Source organism: Desarmillaria tabescens (assembly GCF_030435595.1).
Source record: "Desarmillaria tabescens strain CCBAS 213 chromosome Unknown EV420scaffold_19, whole genome shotgun sequence".
In the NCBI taxonomy this organism is placed as follows: domain Eukaryota; kingdom Fungi; phylum Basidiomycota; class Agaricomycetes; order Agaricales; family Physalacriaceae; genus Desarmillaria; species Desarmillaria tabescens.
The window spans coordinates 620,601-638,189 of NW_026848318.1; the positions used below are offsets into that span (position 1 = coordinate 620,601).

Below are 17,589 nucleotides of genomic sequence, written 5' to 3' on the forward strand. Positions count from 1 at the left end.
TACTAGCTAGATGGTCGCGAGTCGGCTGTGTCCTCGGATTTGGGTCCGCCAATCCAAAGCCCCGACCAGAACGCGAATGAGGCACGATACGGCCTCGCTTTATTACCGTGTGTAGTATGTTTTGTATACTTGCTTTCCTGATGTTGATGGACAGATCTTCACGGCGATTGGCGGCCCTTCCCCTCTCACATGTTCCTGAATCGAAGGGCATTAGATTCAATATAAGCACACCGCCTGGCGCCTCGTGAGGGTCGCGAGACTCAAGTTCCCCGTTAACGAACATGTCCACCACGGCCAGCCTTCAAGCTAGTATTCCTAGCTCTGGTTTCACCATATACAATAGCGATTACGACGCATTTGACGCTCTTTTGCATAATATCTGTAAGTCACTTCAGTCTCCAAATAAATGTGATAGCTGACCATTTCGCAGATGAGAACACACTTCCTAATAATTGGTTTCTTCCTCCATCTGCTTCTCAAACTACTGGTGTCTGTCCTTCGAGTAAATTCTTCGACGGTATCGCATGATTCATTTGGCATTGTTCCGACGAGCAACTTCCGTGTCTTCCCCTACGAGAATGCTGCTCTCGTCCCCTTTGAGCAAAGTGTGCGGAAACTGAATCCTGCGGTGGCCGTGAAAATCAAGACTGCAAGTGTTCATGTCGTGATATCGTCTACGTCAGTACTGTTTCAAGTGGTTCTTAGACGTCTCTAATCTTCTAATCACAGACCTCTTAACGACACTGCGATTCAAATTGATCACGGTACCCGTATCCAAATTCTCGAAAGTATGGATATGCTTCCTATGGCCGAGAAGGATCAATGCGGAGCATTCATCGTAAGCCATTCTAATTTGACGCGAGCATATTCGTTATTTGAATGGCTTTTTAGCGTAACGATGACTCTGTAGTCCTCTGGGCCTATGCGGTGGACTCCATTGTCCCTTTGTGCAAGGAATTCGAGGAGAAACTGATTAAATACATTTGGAGAACAAGAGGCTCACCGAAGAGGGACACTAATACTCCTCCCTTGCTCGAATCGCACAGTGAAAACCAGTCGATGTCATCGTCGGCCAATCTTCGACCAATAGCATCGTCAGTTGTGGAAGAGACCGTGTCCGAGAAGGAAACATCCCCTCAACCGCCACCACCGCGGAAGAAGAGTAGATGGTGGTCCTGGAAGCTTGACTCGTTGTCTCCTCCCTACCAATCAAAGCGGTGACATCGAGAAAGCGGGTGGCAGGCGTCGTGAACACAAGCGGAAGAATGTTCTTCTCGGTCCATTTTACGCAGGTTGTGGTGCTGCCATGGCTCTTTGTACGTGTTTTATATCTTCATAATGCCCCCATGACAAAAAACTGACCTTCGAACAGATTTCGTGGGTGCTGGTATCTCCATTCTCCTGGAAGAATATGCTCTAGATGGTGATATGACTCGGTTCGCTCTTGCTATTACTTTGCCTGTTATCTTCTGTGTATCTTTGGTGAGCACTTCCCTGCATTTACATGACCTTCCCTCACGTCATCGACCCAGTTCTTCTGTCTTCAACTTATCGGAAACGTCAGTCTTATCATCGGTCCTGTAGCCCAGTATCATGAAAATTCTGCCTTTTACTCTGCTGTTCGTCCTGAGCCTAATCCCGAGATCGACAACAACTTGCCGCACATAACGATTCAATGTCCAGTTTATAAAGAAAGTTTGGAATTGACGATGTGAGTCATCATACCTTGATTCCATCATCAAATTGAGTAATTATTGTGATAGCGCCCCATCTGTATTTTCTATCAAGAAGGCGATGCAAACGTACGCAAGACAGGGTGGCACTTCCGCGATTTTCATCTGCGACGATGGTCTTCAGCTCATCCCTGAAAAGGACCGTCAAGAGCGAATCGACTTCTATGCGAACCACAATATCGGATGGGTTGCAAGACCTCCTCATAGCTCCAAAGAAGGCGGGTTCAAGAGGGCTGGAAAGTTCAAGAAAGCCAGCAAGTAAGCAAGCCAGATCTCGGTTATAAAGTGACGTTACTGACGTGGTGCCCGACCAGTATGAACTATGGCCTTGCGCTTTCGATCAAGCTGGAAAAGCACCTAGCCGATCTTATCGCCCAAGGAGAGGACCAGAATGACCAGCCGTGGATGTCGCTCGAAGATCGGGCGATGAATATGGCTATCGAGGAGATGTATGAGGAGAGTGGTAGGAAGTGGAAGCCTTGGGCGAGCAACGGACAGAGCTTGAGGGTCGGCGAGATCATATTGATTATCGATGCGGATACTGTGGTCCCCGAAGATTGCTTTAGAGATGCTGCTCGTGAAATGGGGGAGAGTGAGGATGTCGCTATCATCCAACATGAATCAGGTATGAAGACATGAATAGCCTCATTCATATATGCTTGACGCTGATGTTGCCACACACGTAGACGTTATGCAAGTGGCGCATCACTATTTCGAAAACGGGATCACGCACTTCACGAGACGGATCAACAAGTGTATCTCCTACGGGTGCGCCAATGGCGAAGTGGCTCCGTTCGTGGGACATAACGCGTTCTTGCGGTGGTCGGCGGTTCAAGATGCTTCGTTTGTTGACGCGGCAGATGGGAAGCGCAAGCAATGGTCGGAAGCAAACGTTTCGGAGGACTTCGACTTAGCATTGAGGCTGTTGCTTCGGGGGTATACACTGCGTTGGGCCACGTATTCCAATGGTGGGTTCAAAGAAGGTGTCAGTTTGACAGTCGTGGACGAGTTGGCTCGTTGGTAAGTTGTTTCGTCAGTTTGGTGCTGCATTACTTACTCGTGTTGGTCTGATAGGCAGAAATATGCATATGGTGAGCTGATTTAGGAGGCCTCGGAACGAATGAACAGAAGGCTGATAGTATCTTTGTAGGATGCGACGAGATTATATTCAATCCTATAGTGAGATGGTGGCGGCAAGGTCCTATCAGCGCTCAGCTGAGAGGGTTCATGTGCTCCAAGGCCCCGATACATTACAAAATCGGAATGTCCTCGTACATGTTTTCGTACTGTAAGCTTTCGCAACCACTAAGCTTCGCATGCTTTCTAATCATATTCCTCAGATGGGATTGCAGCAGCCACGGTCGGGTCTATCGTCAACTATCTCCTCCTAGGCCTGGCACCTGAGCTGGACAAGTTCTATTTGCACAGCTTCGAGATCCTACTCGCCTGTGTGGTCGTGTTTCCTGCCCTGGGCAACGTGGGCTTCACACTTCTGGAGTATCGACTTGGGCACCGACAGCTGTTCGCTGCCTTGATCGAGAACTTGAGATGGGTACCCTTCTTGTGAGTGACAGAGAGATATCGTAATGTGAAAGTCTGAGACTGATTGGCTCTGCAAAGCTTATTCTTTTTTGGCGGCTTGAGCATTCACCTGTCGACCGCTCTCCTCGCACATATGTTCTCGTATGACATGTACGTATGGTCCGATTCTTCTCCCTTGCGGGCCAACTAAACGGCTCGTTAGGACATGGGGCTCTACCGGTAAAGAGGTGGAGAAATCGACGTTCTGGATTGAAGGTACGATGTTCCTATGATTTTCCGGCTGTCGTACCGGCACTAACCCCTCCCCGTATAGTGCCTCGCATCCTGAAAGGCTTCCGGCTGTCGTTTGTCATTTGCTTCGCCCTCATCATAATGATGATCGTGTTTGCAAGCAATGCTGTTCCTTACGAATGGCAGATCTGGGGGTACCAGTTTGCGTTAATTATCCCACTGTCGCTTGTCGTGGGATGTCATATTCTGTTACCGGTGCGTTTATATTTCTGTGTTCTCTGATGTGCCTCTCGCTTATCATTCCGGTTGCAGATTGTATTAAACCCGTGGTTGATGAAGTTTTCGTACTAAGCGAGACGTGGACACTAGTTTAGATGGGCGTTTTTATTTAGGTACATACTTACTGCTAGGAACAGGATTATCTGCGGACTTTAGGTCGTGTAGCAGGGAAATTAATTAAATCAGTCAGAATAGACGGGTAGTATTAAGGAAGCTGTGTGTTGTCGGGAGCGAATGTTTTGATCTCGAGCGGTAGCAGATGATTATAGTGCGACTTTAGTTCAACTCGTACGACCCGGAAGTTAAATTGGTGTTCTATTTCAGCCACTGCAGGGTAGACTGAACTGAGTCGGAAACATGCTAGACAAAGAGAACGAAGGACCCGCTCTCCTGGAACTTGGCGATCCTAACCTCCAGCCAGGGCCGAGTTCGAATTCGAACTAACATCCTTCTGTCACCGGTAAATTAAAAATTAATGTTCTTGGAATACACACGTACTCAAGGTACGTACGGTACCTGATCCGAGTTCGAAGCCAAGGACGGGTCCAAAACAACAGCTCGGGTATCAAGAAACTTGGCAATTCTCGGGCAGGCATATAAACACTTGGGTCGAATGCGAGCTCGGAGGCCTATTCCGAATGAGGAAGTAGGAAACTTTTGCTATCCTGGCTTTTGAGCAAGGAGTCGAGGGAGCGGGACGAAAACAACCCAGACCGAAAAAACGGTCTTCGATATGCCATACCGGACTGTTACCTCTTTATTTTCGTATACGTACTGCCGCATGGACACGTTACATGTCAGTACAAGCGCCAAGTACCCATAACCACGCTCCGGGAGGTTGGAGTCTCTCATTTCAAGGTAAAAACGTTGACTAAAGTCGACAGCGCGGCCCACCCACATCTTGTCCGACGGTAAAAGGCAAGCCGAATCATGATTATAACTCTGGGTGGCAGTCCATGACATCTTCGGTGACGTCCTTTAACTCATCTGCGAGGAAGTGGAATTACTCTGCGGACTTTGAACAGGCGAGAGTGAAAAAGAATAATTAGTGCTAAGCGGAAGCTGTTCGTGGGGCTGCTCTTTGGTTCTGGAAGAAGGTGCGGCGGCGGCAGTTATGAAGTACCAAACCCCGTCGACTATGGACGTTACTCAATGAGCACACGCCCGACTCGCGTACAAGTCTCTTGTGCATTCGAAAAGGAACGAAAAAGAAAGAAAAAACATTGATAGAATCACATTATTAGCCCATCACATCTTTTTCCCAGCATCGCCTTCCTGGAACTTAGCGATCTTTTCATAACTCTTGACATAATCTGGAGACTTCGTATAGGCGTGTCCACTGCCATCGCTTTTAGGATTCTGTGGCGTGGGCTGGCCACTGGCGCGATACGAGCCGGCTTGGGGGTGGTCCGTCGTGACATGGTGTGCGTCATGCTCGCGTGCAGGAAGAGCAGGTGGGGAACTGTCACGGGCAGTGGCAGTGGCGCGTAAAGGGTACCCGCCGTGGTTCTCCTTGGAACGAGCTATAGTTTCCTCGTCTAGAATATGGAAGCATTAATTTCCTTTGAAATAAATCGACAATAAATGTTTGAAACGCACATAGGGCAAGTCGTCCTTGCTCGATTCGTTTACGGTCCCTCCTGTCGAGGTATAGATAGAATGATGTATATCCCAAAATGAGAGCCCCCATGGCGATAATCGCTTTCTACAAGGGCGTCAGCTTAGGCGTTTCGTTCTGTAACGAGTACGTACCCGCCCAGTGTGGGGATTGAGGTTGCTGCCTGGAAAGTGCGAGGATTGTGACATGGTGAGCGAGGGAAAGGAAGTTGGCATTTCGTTCCCACATACAAAGCTTATAAATGGCGAGCTAACTGAGACATGCAGGCAATGACGAAATCGCTCTCGCGGTGAGACACTGGGCGGGATCATGACGCATGCTTGGTCGTGGTGAATTCTGCAGCTTGCAGGAACTTATCTGTTCCACAGTGGTCCCGGGAACCCAGGGTCACCACCGTGGGCCACGACGAACACTCAAGACTTTTTGCAGCACGTCCCCCTCGTGACATGGGCACGCGATGCCCTCATCCGACGCTTCTGGATGCGAAAGGAGATTCGATACCTTTGTTGCGCTAAGACACAGGAACAACCTTGGCCTTGGAAAAAAAAAAACAGAATTTAATCATTGGGTAGCTCGTATCTATCCCGCTGGTGTACCATTCTCTCGTCCTTTTTCTATCGCTGCAAACATAATGAGACACAACCCGACCCAAAATACAGCAATACTCACATTCCCTATAACATTGCAGCTCCATTTTCTTCCTCCTCGCCATCGACTGCTTGCCCAGTATGAACGCGCCGAGAGCCAAAGCGGAAACGCTCGCAAAACCTATCATCTGCATATCGACCGTTACAAGCCAAGCCAAGGCTAGACAAGACAACGGCAACGTACAACATTTCTTGGAGATCTTTTCGGCGGGCTGTCCTTGAAGGTACGGCCAAACTCTGGGAACTTGTACAAGGTCATTACTAGGATCTGGACATGGGCGGTTGCTTTGCGTCACGCTTGTGACCAGCAAACCCTTTTCGGCATTCGGACCGAGGAACATTTTGCTCCGCAATCACGAAATCACAAGTCGAACTTGGACATGTCAAGTGCTGCTACTATAAAAACTGTCGTTCGCGATCTGAGCGTTCCATCAGCTTCTAACGGAGCTTAGCCAAATACCGAGAAGCCATTTAACCGCCCTATTGCACTTTTTTCGCCTGGCGTCGTAAACCCGGAGCTGGATCTTGGGACACCTTCCAAATGTCGAATGGACTCGCCTAATACTGCTCGCCAAATCTCATCTCTGACACAACGTCGCCTGTTTGATATCTGATGTTCTCTGGAAAATCCCAGCGATTCTTGTGGGGAAAATGATGGGATGTACGCCACCCCACACACAGACGATAGTTTGGCTCCGATAAAGTTATAACCTTGTGTGCACGTTTTTTGATCATGGAAGGAGACGACGTCCCCCACCACAGCGACATCTACAAATATTCGTCCTGGCGTTTACCATTCAAGTGTTTATTCGATATCTGTTTTTCATACCCCCTCGACGTTGTAGTAACCTTGGCGACCCTTGTGTTGAAAAGGGGGGAGCGTACCACATGATCCGTCCCTAAGCAGCGAGCTGGCTCACCACCGTCGGTGGTGCCGACACAAGAAATTGATTGTTATGCAAACGTGTGTATCACCTCCCGGCATCAAACCTTGACATTTCGCTTAGTCGTGGCCCTTGCAAGGCTTTTGTTCCCTTTGTTGTGATTCTTTCATTTGCGGTGTGTTCGCAGCAATTTTCCATTCAATACGTAGCTGAAAGAGTGGGGCGGGCGTTTTTGCTTTTTTACATCACCCCTGATTCAGACAGTCGGTGCGAGGCGCCTAATAAGAAAATTTGTCTGGCCTCCTGATGTAAAGGATCCATCATAACTTCAAGGCAGTACTCCAAGAGGCGTCAAAAATTCCGGTCAAAGCTTCCACGTTGGCGTAGCAGGAACAGTCGGAACCGCAGCTACAACTTTGTGTTCTTCTTACCCAGTTCGTACCGTCCAGCCGAGTATTGGTCCGCCGATAATCGGGGCTTACACATCGTCCTCGAGAAATGCAGGCGATCCCTCCCGACCTTTGTTGTTTGGATTCGCCGTCGGTACGAGCAAGTGCCGAGGAGATGTCTAATAATCACGATCACTTCAGCTTATTCTATCGATCGGGCTGATTCCGCGGCACGGTATCCTTGAGGCTGACATTACACCGTCCCGCCGCCTCGTGTTTTGTTGTTGTCTGGGGAACCATTATCTCGGTTCTGCTTTGCTTGATACTGTTTCAGACGTGCCATGGTGGGCGCATGTAGGGGCAAGCGCTGGCAACGGTGCAATGGAGGATGCTGCAACGGTCCCCATTACCAGCTAGCAATTGCGAAAAAAAAACGAGGCATCATCAAATCCCGAGTGAAATGCACAACAAAGGCTGTTCACCCCTTTGTTTTATAATTACACATCTCAAGGTAATTATGACTCGGCGGTGTGTCACCTTGCTTGTTCTGTGAAAAGAATGATACATCCCGTGGCGAGGCTACCTGCAAAAGTATTCATTAATGAAGATGTCGAAGCAGAGATGAGTACGGTTATCTGATGCACCCGAAAAGCGAGGGTAGCGCCAAGAATGGCAAGGGTGTCATGTGAATTGAGTCGCGAAGGAACAATTGAGTCAGAATCGGACCAATTGATTCGACCCAGTTTGCTCGCCGGCTCGATTCGCCGCGATGTTATAAAAGAATATAAAAGGCCCCTCCCTTCCAACTATCCGCCAATCTTCCCCTCCTTGCAATGGCCAGCATTCATCCTCCCACGACTATCGACGAGTTTACTCGCATCTGGACTGCCAACGTCCACTGGCGGCTGTATGAGCAGTGTGGCGTCTGGGATCCACAGACAAGGGGCGTCCAGGTCTGGGTGTGCATACGCGAACGTGAGTCATCATGGGCGTTTTCTTTCGTGATTTCCTTACTTATTGCTTGCCTATGTGTAGACCACTCGACGCAGGGAACAGAGCCGCCCAACACATCCTTCTGGCAATACCTCGGTCGGGGCTAGCTCCCTTGCTTTGCATCATTATTTATTCCACCACCATCCTCCCTCTGTATCTTATCAACGCGCTTTCATGCACTGTGTGCCAATATCCATGACGGCGGACCTCCCCATCATCCATCGCATCATTACCCGCACCCGGCGCCGCGAGGTGATGAGCTACAGCTAGCTGCTGTTATTCTTTGGGCATGGGTGTGAGGAGGATTTGTTTGGTCTCTTGCAACTGCTATCATCTACTATACCTGGGTGTTGTACTATTCATTCGTCTTTCGGAACACTGCTCTTCGTCGCATATATACAGTAGAACTCTTTTTGAATACATACTAGTTATTTTCTTGTGCTATAAGTTATACTATTTCCCTTCTTTAGCCAGATGAAATTCTTTTGGGTGATGATGTCATCGTCGTGTCATAGTCTTCAGTCAGTAATTCCGCTGCCTTCGCACTTCATACATAAATATGACTTGCTCCACGATTAGCTGTTTGAACTTGGGAAAGCAATCGGTGAGAATTGTTGATCAAGATCGAGGCACCCTCAAACCGCCGAGCACGATATGATTATCAGATACCCTTGACGTGCCAAGTGGCCTTACTATGTGTTCTTGTTCCGACGGTCCATTCAGCTAGCGATCCAGCCCACTGGACCATCATCAATGGGCGCCATACGATACCTTTGGCCGATGTTTCCCCTGCATCATCACTAGAAGAGACTTGGTGTGCTGTACTGGCTGGCCATGTGCATCAAAGTTAAACTTCCAACTTCGGAACGCGTTCAAAGACGCGTCCTATCACATGATTACCACATAGCCACGTTTCAACTTTAAAAATTAAAATTAAAACCCCGAAGGAATCTTTGTCCCGGGAAACGTCTTCTACCGGATTCAGGGTATAAGTCTACACGCCTCCTACCTAACACGATTTTCAGGCAACAATCCACCTGTCTACTTGGTGGCTTCTTCTCTTCCGGGGTACCGGTAGGGCTCGGAGTCGGGTTCGAATTGTATTGAAAAACTCGGGAATTCTAATTCATGACCGAATTCCGGGCCAATATGAAGTTTGTTCGCGGCTTCACACGGCGATAGATGAACAGTTGAACATTCATCGATCCGAAGTCCCCGAGTCATCTGCCCACACTGCGCGTCGAGGAACAGACATTTCGAGGGTCCCGGTGGTCGTGTCTCTGCGGGCCCAGCGTCATCGATGACGGACGGGCGTATAATGAACGCCGCAAAGCCCACTTCCTAGACTGATTCGAGCACGTTGAGAATCCGAATCGGAAAAAAGGCTACCAAGTATGCACATCGAAGCAATAAAGTCCAGCTCGGCTAAAAAAAATTCAATGTTCTCGGTGTGGATCTAGAATATGTGATACGATGGAACTCGAAGCTTGGGGCTGGCTGTTCGATTCGCCAGAAAGATTTCGCCTTCAATGGATGCGAAAAGATGCGTACACCGCCGATACTACAAAGCTGTGCCGCCGGGGAGCCGCGGCATCTGCGGGACGATGTCCACGTGTACGCAAACCCACATCTCCGCTACGCCGCGTCGAGTAGCAGGACGGAGCCCAACATTTGTATTTTATCTCTTCATCCTCATGGGAACGAAAAAACTTTTGGCTTTTAAGCTTCTTTGAATGATTGAGAAACGCGGCCATTCGGCCCATCGAGACATACTTAAACAGTTCTTCCGTCCCAGAAGAGAAAAGACGTTCTTCTCCTTACTACTGGATGGCAATGGATTTGAGTGTTTCTTCGGGGTGAGTGGGCCTTTCCAGCTCTGGAATTTTCTTTTTTGACCGTAAAAAAATATAGGGCCTTGCTGGCGGCTTCTTGGTTGAACATGGTGTTGTATACGTCCCAACTCGCTTTGAGTATCTATTGTTTAAGCCATTTTTCAACGGCGATGCGGCTGTACTATTGGATCTGGACATCCTTGTTTCTCGATGGGGCTTGTTCGATTATCGTGATGGCTAACGTTTATACTGTGCGTTGACTACGCATTAGCGATTATTTTCTGACGCCGCATTCATAGTATTTGATTATCAATGACGGTCAGCTCTACACTTGAAGCTTGATCTCGTGCGGACGCTTGACTGTGATACTCAGGTTCAATTTACCCGATATCGATATGGATGCTCCCTACGATTATCCTGCTCACATATACATCAGCCTCAATCGCGCAGGCGTTCTTTTGCTATCGATATTGGACGGTGTGGGTACCTCCGAGTTCGCTTTGATTCACTTCTTCTTAAGTATTTGTAGCGCAAGAAATAGATGGATCACAGGATGGATTATCATCCTTATCACTGCACATGTAAGCTCCGGGTCCTCGATCTCCTGATAACGATGTCTGATAGGCAAGTAGATGCTCTGCTCCCTCGCCTCATGCCTGGTTTTCATCACCCACCCCACGCACATCTCGACTGCAATCCCACTTACGATGTGATCTTTTCTTTATTCCACCTCGGGTCACTATAACTGATGAGGGACTAGCGCGAGCTCCGCTGTATGTGCGATAACAGACTTGACAATCGCAGGGTCTCTGGCGTGGACACTATCCCGCATACAATCACCCTGTCCGATTACGAGAAAGCGAGTCTTTCAATTTCGGGAACTGTTCATCTAACGATGATCGATTCCAGTCTCCTGCGCCGCGTCATGATCCACGCCTTGACTTGTGGGTTCACGACAGCCTTTTCCACGACACTGATGTCTATCTTGATGTTCACCGCCTGGAATGGTGAGTAGTCGTCCGTTTTCATAGATCCCGAGCTGACATCAGAAGCTTTCTATACCATCTTCGCCATACTCGGGCGCATCTACAGCCTGACGATTTTGTTCAATCTTATTTTACTCAAGGCCTCGAGTCACAATGAGGAAAGCGATGACGGTTCGGAACCCCAGACAATTCTTAGCCCGATATGTGAGTTCTTTTGTCACGGCTCGCTGCCAAGTTGAGGCCTTGATGAATCAAAAACGCTGCAGACTTTAAGCATAATGCGGATACGATTTCCATTGAGCGGTGGTCATTCAGCTCTGAGGTATGTAGCATCTCTGAATTGGTGTGAATACCGACCGACCGGATGTTCGTAGAGTGAGACCGTTCGACATCCAACGTATCCTCACTCCAGACATCCAACAAACGACCAATGTTCTATTCATACTATATAATACTATACCAGCTTATCGACAAGACACGACCCGGATAATCTTTAGATCATAGCACTCTCATTACAGCATCCATCAGTCCTTCACTGTAAATTACCAAGTTCAAGATTTATTCAGCGCCGACTTTCGTTTACTATTAGAGACGGACATATCTATGTCCCGTCGGCTCGTCGTACTGCGAACAGATCTCCTGCAGGTTCAACACCTCGCGGGAACCGGTCCGAAGAAACGACAGGCGGCTTTTTTGACAGCTCCTCCTACCGAACGGACATGTCTGCTCCATTGCCTTGGAACGACCGTGGTCGCCGCCCATACCCACGTTGCAGCAATGTACAGAGTTCTATGCCGTGATGAGTAGCCACAGATTAACATTGAAATTTAACCTTCAGGAAACACAGGTGTATCATGGCATCTAACATGTCGGGTGTAATGCTATTCCTGATCACCGAGACCTGGACTGAATGCCGGGAATTTCCTTCTTCGTTCTTTTCACGATCTTCTTGAGATAGCCGTCAAGGTTTTGGAGTTTTCCATGAGGGTCGCCACTTGCAGGGGCACGCTGTCCTGCGCATTTGTCTCCGAGATATAGAAATCGTTCTCTCCGTTCGAGAGCCTCCCTACTCTTCCCGCGATGTCCTGGAATTTATTACATGGTGCTGTGTCTTTAGGGTGAGTCTCTCTCGTCTTCATGTTCAACTTTGGATCGCCTAGGATGGAAGCATAGAACACTGCTGGCGACTTCGTGGTTGAACGTAATATTGTACACGTCCCAGGTCGCTTTGAGTATCTACTATTTGCATCACTTTACGGCGTTGAGGTGGTTGCGCTACTGGATCTTGGCATCCTTAGTCCTCGACGGAGCTTGTTCGATCGTCGTTATGGCTAGCATCTACATGGTTCGTCACCAGGGTTTTTGATGATTCTCCTGCTGATACAGCTTCATAGTATCTGGTTATCAACCCTTGTTTGTTCTTGTCCGTAATTCTTGTTTGCGACTCATCACTGGAAGGGTATCTAGGCCCATTACAACCCACGTTTACATGGACCGTCCCGACAATTGAGTTACTCACGTACAATTCTGCATCAATTGCGCAGGCCTTTTTTTGTTACCGACATTGGACGATGTGGGTTTATTCTTGATTTCTCGCGGTCTATTCTCAGATGTGCTCAGCGCAAGGAACAAGTGGATCACAGGATGTATAATTATCCTTATCACAGCATATGTGAGCCCTCCCGCATTGTCATACCCTGCACTTGCAAACAACGGGCATGTGTTATTAGATGGTTTGAAATCTGATATCGACGGTCCATGTTATCATCTACCCGAAGCAACTCGTTTCAGCCGTACCTCTGATAATGTACGCTTATGCACTAGCTAGCTCACTGCACAGGCTGCTGCGTTTTCGATGGCCCAAAATGGAACCCAAAAGGCTTCGTTTGCGGCTTCGGATTTTAGACCCTCGTTTTGAGTGCCTTAAAACGAAAAGGTATGTAATTCTGCCGTCCCACAGGGGGAATGCTTTTCATATTGATTTACCTCTTCAGGACTCGAGGAAGGGATTTGCTAAAGTGCTAAACGAAGCCTTTTAGGATTCTGTTTTAAACCCGAACGCACTTGCCTCTGCTGTGAGTATTATTGTTTCGGCGCCGTGGCTGACAATCGGACCAGCTCAGCCATATGCGCGGTAACGGACATGATGATTGCCTGTTCTCTGGCTTGGAAGTGTTCGCGCCTAGAGTCGCCGTATATATCTACAAGGAAGTAAGTGCTTAAACCCCGACAAAGACGGTTTCTTTCAGTTGTTGATAATGGATATAGCGTATTACGACGCGTCATGATACATGCCTTAACTTGCGGCTTCACAACGGCCATCTCCACGACACTCATGACATCTTTCTTTTCATTGTCTGGAATGGTGCGTGGACTAGGGCTTTGCGACTTCGCCTCCATCATTAACCTGTCACGGTATAGCATGCTATTCCCTTTTTTCTATACTCGGACGCATTTATAGCCTAACAGTTTTGTCAACTCTTATTCTTCTCAAGGTTATGCATCGTAGTGACCCATCTACGGGAAGGAAGGATAGTGATACTAGTGGTTCCAGCGAGCCTCCTGCGGCCCTGGACCCGATCTGTAGGTCTTTCGTTATACTATTCTTAGGAGATACTGATGGAATTGACTATTGTAGGCTTTAAGCACACGCTGGGTACCCAGACGACAGGCAACACGCAGTTATCGGTATGTTTACACATCACTTGTCGTATTTTTACTGACTGTATTTCTCCCGGACCTCGGTAGAGTGAAACTAACGGCTACTATCCGACGCTTCCTCAATTAAGGGCGAATAATCAACCTCAGGTTTTCATTCACACTGTTTGATCTGATATCGGTTTGGTGTCGGTTCATCGAAAACATTGATCACACCGCTCGGTATCCATTTTAACTCTGTGGTCATTCATATTGTAGATTATTAGAGGTAAAAATTTTCAAGAAGACGTTAATTTTATTCAGCATCTATAGCTGGACAATGAATACTTGTGGTTTCAACGGAAGCGCGATTCGACTCGCCGGTCAATACCAAAAAATGTGGCTGTGCAAATAAATTGGACAATGTAAGTGAGCTCCTAACTGTTCCATGACCCTGGACTTTTTAACACTTACCTGTCTTCTAGTTTTGTAACATCTGCGGATCCGTTTATCGGAAAAGGTGACTTTACCTCGAACAACCCGGGTTTATAGTAAGGTGTCGTAAACTACCAGGCCATCAGTTATGCAAGCCGCGATTGAAGTCCCGTCCTCCTGTATGCAGTCGGCTGACAGTCTGACCATGTGCCATGACCACTTAAACCCGCCGTGAGATAGGTCACAACCAGGTACACTACATGCGGCGCAGCGGGCAGTGGCAGTGTTTTGTGATCACGGAATCTCTTTCTCCAATTAACTATAGGTTCTTCCTGGGAACGTTGACAATGCCCCGAGTTTTTAGGGTTCGATGCACACTGCTTGACCGGAGGTGTACCTCCGAGACATAAAACCGTTCGTCCGTCTAGAACTCAAGAAGTATTACGAGCGTTCTCTTCCCCAGCACTATGACCTTAAAGTTGTTTCATTTTGGCGTGTCTTCAGGGTGCGTCCCTTAGGTCTTCGCTCGGATTGAGATCACTAAGAATGAATGTTAAGAGTCCTTCTGGTGACTTCGTGGCTGAACACCTTGTTGTACGCATCGCAAGTCGCTTTGAGTATAGATTACTTGCGTTGCTTCGCGATGACAAGGCGGTTGCGGTATTGGATCTTGGGATCTTTAGCCATCGACGGAGCTTGTTCGATCGTGGCTATGGCCAACACTTACGGAGTACGTCCTCCTCTTGTGCCCTTATGTCTCGTGCTAATGTGGGTTCCAGTCTTTGGTGAATAACTCTGGTTAGTCCTTATAATAAATTTTCGCCCACAAACTCATCACTCGGTCAATATCGGGTATCCAGGTTCATACGAAGTGTCTACATGGACCATGCCGATTTTAGTCTTACTCACGTACGCCTCCGCCTCAATTGCACAGGCCTTTTTCTGTTATCGGTATTGGACGATGTAGATTTCTCTCAGATCTCTTGCATTTCATTCTCAGATTTGCTTAGCTCCAGGAATAAGTGGATCACAGGATGCATCATGTTTATCATTACAGTAAATGTGAGTCTTTCCCTTAGCCTACACAACTTATGTTTTGCAAACAGTGACTGTAGATGCTGTTCTGTCTGTCATTACTCGTCTATATTGTCCTCCATCCGAAGGAGCTGGAGTTAGACTAGCCGTTGGCGATGTGAGATTATGCTCTCTTAGTCTAGTGTTACCTTGGGTTGACACAGATACAAGCTCCGTGATATGTGCAGCAACAGACATGATGATCGCAGGCTCTCTGGCTTGGACATGTTTGCGCATAGAATCACCATATGCAACTACAAGAAAGTGAGTATTTAAATCCCAATGAATCTAATTTGTTTCACTCGTTGATAATGAATATAGCGTACTACGTCGTGTTATGATACAAGCCTTGGCTTGCGGTTTCACCACGGCCATTTCCACAACACTCATGACCATCTTTCTTCCCACTGTCTGGAATGGTGTGTGGGCTTTGCGACTTATTTTTCATCATTAAATGTCATGGAATAGCATGTTATTCTATCCTTGCTACTCTCGGACGCATCTACAGCCTCAGTGTTCTGTTAAATCTTATTTGGCTCAGAGTTATGCAGCGTAACGACCCATGCACTATGTAGATAGATGGAAATAGTGGTTCCAGTGAACCTGCGGTTCTGGAATCGATTTGTGAGTCTGTCGTTGTGCGGTTTTCAGGAGGGACTGATGGAATTGATTATTGTAGCCTTTAAGAACACGTTAAACACCGAGACGGGCAACACACAGTCATCGGTATGGGTACAACCTTTTTGTTCATGATTAGACCTTTACCTCGATTTCGTTAGAGTGAAAGAAGTGACCCGACGCATATTCAAATGAGGATCTCGGCGAATGATCAACCTTTCCTTCACACCGTTTGACTTGACATCGGCCCACCGGTCCTGAAGGAAGGCATCAAAGGACACCGATTATTCACAACATGCATATGATGTACAGTGTTAGCACTTGTATTCGCTCAGGGTCGTATCCTACGCCGTGTAGAATCCTTGAGAATAATACCGGTTCTGCGGTCCGATTATCCGGTTACCGTCTTCGCGCCTTCGGTCCTTCGAAGTCGCCCTTATTGCACCACTCATGTAGGGTACAACAACACCAGATTTTCACAGCGTGATGGATCATTATTCTTATTATGGTGCATATACGTTTTCTCGTTGTCGATTTCCAATGGGAACCTAGATGCTTTGCTCCCTGATTTCATGCCTCAAGGACAGAAGTTGTGTTCAACCTTCCTTGACATAGAGGTCGCCATTGGCGCCACGGATGCGTTCAAACCTGCTGCAAATCTCACTATCCAAATCCACTGATCTTGCTACGCTCCATGAACTCGAAGTACCCAGGCGATAGTTGCAAAATCCCAACTTTCGTCAATTTCTTACTGGATGGTATATGTAATGATCTTTGTCGGAGTAGTACTTGGTGAGCATATTCATTAGCTTCATAAAATTAAACTGATGAAATGGCTTCGCCGATTGGTTCATTCGGCGAAGAACTGGACCTTGGCATAGTGCAAGACTGGGACGCTTTCGGACTAAGATCGTTGTTCTTAGTAGTTCGAAACTAAATGAGAAGCAGCAGCCATGTTTGTCCAACCATGGCACCCGGCTTCTCGTTACGTTCTAGAACTTGTAAAGGAAAGACACGTCTGGTTTGTCCGCGCGACAGTCTTGCAGTGAAATCTTGTTATACTACAGGTATATGCATCTGCCATGGAATGCAGAACGCATATAGTCGGATCCCTTTCCCGGCATGGTAGAACAAGATTTCAAGGTCCCGTTTTTCCTGCGTTAAGTGTACCGCTTCCGTTGAAAATCCGCAACTCCAGGTGCAATACAATTGCTATTTCACCTACAAGAACGTAATGGTTCTGAACCATGGCATAATCTACCTTGACGGCGTCCTCACAGATCTGGTAAATAAACGGTGAACTCTATAAACGTTAAGCATGACTCATATCACCCTCTTAGGAATACGTGGGGATCTTCGTCTAGGATTATGTTGATTTTTAACAATGGAAGTCAATCTATACCTCCAAACTATCAGAACGTCGCCAGTCTCGACCTCGGTGTTTCCCTGTCGTATTTGCCGGTATCCATCCGACGAATCCTACATTGATGAGAATATCGTCGGTAACCAGTATCTGAAGCATCCTCCTCCTTGCGATTATGATATGGCGAAGTTCTAGACGACCAGGACGGACATATATGACATACAACGTGTCTATCTTAGTTAGATACTGCATCTACTAGGATCCTATTCAGAGGCTAAGATCTGATACAGGAAATTTTCAGGTTCTGATATGCGGTTGGTACTAGCAT

The 17,589-nt window shown here is 47.5% G+C and overlaps 7 protein-coding genes across 7 annotated transcripts; 5 read left to right on the plus strand and 2 right to left on the minus strand.

Annotated features, from left to right (window-relative positions):
- Positions 1-281: 281 nt before the first annotated feature.
- On the plus strand, positions 282-3,857 carry EV420DRAFT_1480240 (glycosyl transferase family group 2-domain-containing protein; the record flags this gene model as incomplete). Its single annotated transcript, XM_060469655.1, has 18 exons — positions 282-381; positions 431-455; positions 553-678; positions 730-838; positions 892-1,169; positions 1,216-1,316; positions 1,373-1,482; positions 1,533-1,711; positions 1,764-1,991; positions 2,048-2,358; positions 2,420-2,753; positions 2,808-2,824; positions 2,884-3,021; positions 3,074-3,296; positions 3,354-3,425; positions 3,478-3,530; positions 3,589-3,761; positions 3,819-3,857. The coding sequence occupies 18 exons, from the start codon at positions 282-284 to the stop codon at positions 3,855-3,857; spliced, it is 2,616 nt and encodes an 871-aa protein (XP_060330376.1).
- Positions 3,858-5,033: 1,176 nt separating this feature from the next.
- EV420DRAFT_1480241 (uncharacterized protein) lies at positions 5,034-5,591 on the minus strand (the record flags this gene model as incomplete). Its single annotated transcript, XM_060469656.1, has 3 exons — positions 5,034-5,323; positions 5,385-5,490; positions 5,538-5,591. The coding sequence occupies 3 exons, from the start codon at positions 5,589-5,591 to the stop codon at positions 5,034-5,036; spliced, it is 450 nt and encodes a 149-aa protein (XP_060330377.1).
- Positions 5,592-5,982: 391 nt separating this feature from the next.
- EV420DRAFT_1480242 (uncharacterized protein) lies at positions 5,983-6,391 on the minus strand (the record flags this gene model as incomplete). Its single annotated transcript, XM_060469657.1, has 3 exons — positions 5,983-6,023; positions 6,073-6,210; positions 6,235-6,391. 3 exons carry the CDS (start codon positions 6,389-6,391, stop codon positions 5,983-5,985), a joined length of 336 nt encoding a protein of 111 aa, XP_060330378.1.
- A 1,765-nt stretch (positions 6,392-8,156) lies between these two features.
- EV420DRAFT_1270848 (uncharacterized protein) lies at positions 8,157-8,423 on the plus strand (the record flags this gene model as incomplete). Its single annotated transcript, XM_060467600.1, has 2 exons — positions 8,157-8,298; positions 8,359-8,423. The coding sequence occupies 2 exons, from the start codon at positions 8,157-8,159 to the stop codon at positions 8,421-8,423; spliced, it is 207 nt and encodes a 68-aa protein (XP_060330379.1).
- Positions 8,424-10,226: 1,803 nt separating this feature from the next.
- EV420DRAFT_1546441 (uncharacterized protein) lies at positions 10,227-11,432 on the plus strand. Its single transcript, XM_060473301.1, has 8 exons — positions 10,227-10,399; positions 10,448-10,466; positions 10,522-10,627; positions 10,678-10,729; positions 10,781-10,857; positions 10,909-11,007; positions 11,058-11,155; positions 11,201-11,432. The coding sequence occupies exons 1-8, from the start codon at positions 10,256-10,258 to the stop codon at positions 11,371-11,373; spliced, it is 768 nt and encodes a 255-aa protein (XP_060330380.1). The 5' UTR covers positions 10,227-10,255; the 3' UTR covers positions 11,374-11,432.
- Positions 11,433-12,055: 623 nt separating this feature from the next.
- On the plus strand, positions 12,056-13,038 carry EV420DRAFT_414426 (uncharacterized protein). Its single transcript, XM_060482020.1, has 6 exons — positions 12,056-12,252; positions 12,308-12,479; positions 12,529-12,547; positions 12,602-12,707; positions 12,755-12,806; positions 12,865-13,038. Exons 1-6 carry the CDS (start codon positions 12,215-12,217, stop codon positions 12,871-12,873), a joined length of 396 nt encoding a protein of 131 aa, XP_060330381.1. The 5' UTR covers positions 12,056-12,214; the 3' UTR covers positions 12,874-13,038.
- Positions 13,039-14,673: 1,635 nt separating this feature from the next.
- On the plus strand, positions 14,674-16,578 carry EV420DRAFT_1480244 (uncharacterized protein; the record flags this gene model as incomplete). The annotated part of the gene is made up of 10 exons (XM_060469658.1): positions 14,674-14,711; positions 14,858-14,936; positions 14,986-15,004; positions 15,067-15,115; positions 15,264-15,268; positions 15,445-15,544; positions 15,602-15,699; positions 15,860-15,904; positions 15,960-16,006; positions 16,234-16,578. 10 exons carry the CDS (start codon positions 14,674-14,676, stop codon positions 16,576-16,578), a joined length of 825 nt encoding a protein of 274 aa, XP_060330382.1.
- Positions 16,579-17,589: the final 1,011 nt, after the last annotated feature.

Excerpts from the sequence above, each read along its gene's own strand:
- EV420DRAFT_1546441 (XM_060473301.1), top strand. The coding sequence starts at position 10,256 with ATGGTGTTGTATACGTCCCAACTCGCTTTGAGTATCTATTGTTTAAGC. Across the intron at positions 10,730-10,780 it reads TCATCCTTATCACTGCACAT|ATGCTCTGCTCCCTCGCCTC; the intron begins GTAAGCTCCGGG and ends ATAGGCAAGTAG. Across the intron at positions 10,858-10,908 it reads ACTGCAATCCCACTTACGAT|CGCGAGCTCCGCTGTATGTG; the intron begins GTGATCTTTTCT and ends ATGAGGGACTAG.
- EV420DRAFT_414426 (XM_060482020.1), top strand. The coding sequence starts at position 12,215 with ATGTCCTGGAATTTATTACATGGTGCTGTGTCTTTAGG. Across the intron at positions 12,253-12,307 it reads CATGGTGCTGTGTCTTTAGG|AACACTGCTGGCGACTTCGT; the intron begins GTGAGTCTCTCT and ends ATGGAAGCATAG. Across the intron at positions 12,708-12,754 it reads TGTTACCGACATTGGACGAT|CGCAAGGAACAAGTGGATCA; the intron begins GTGGGTTTATTC and ends AGATGTGCTCAG.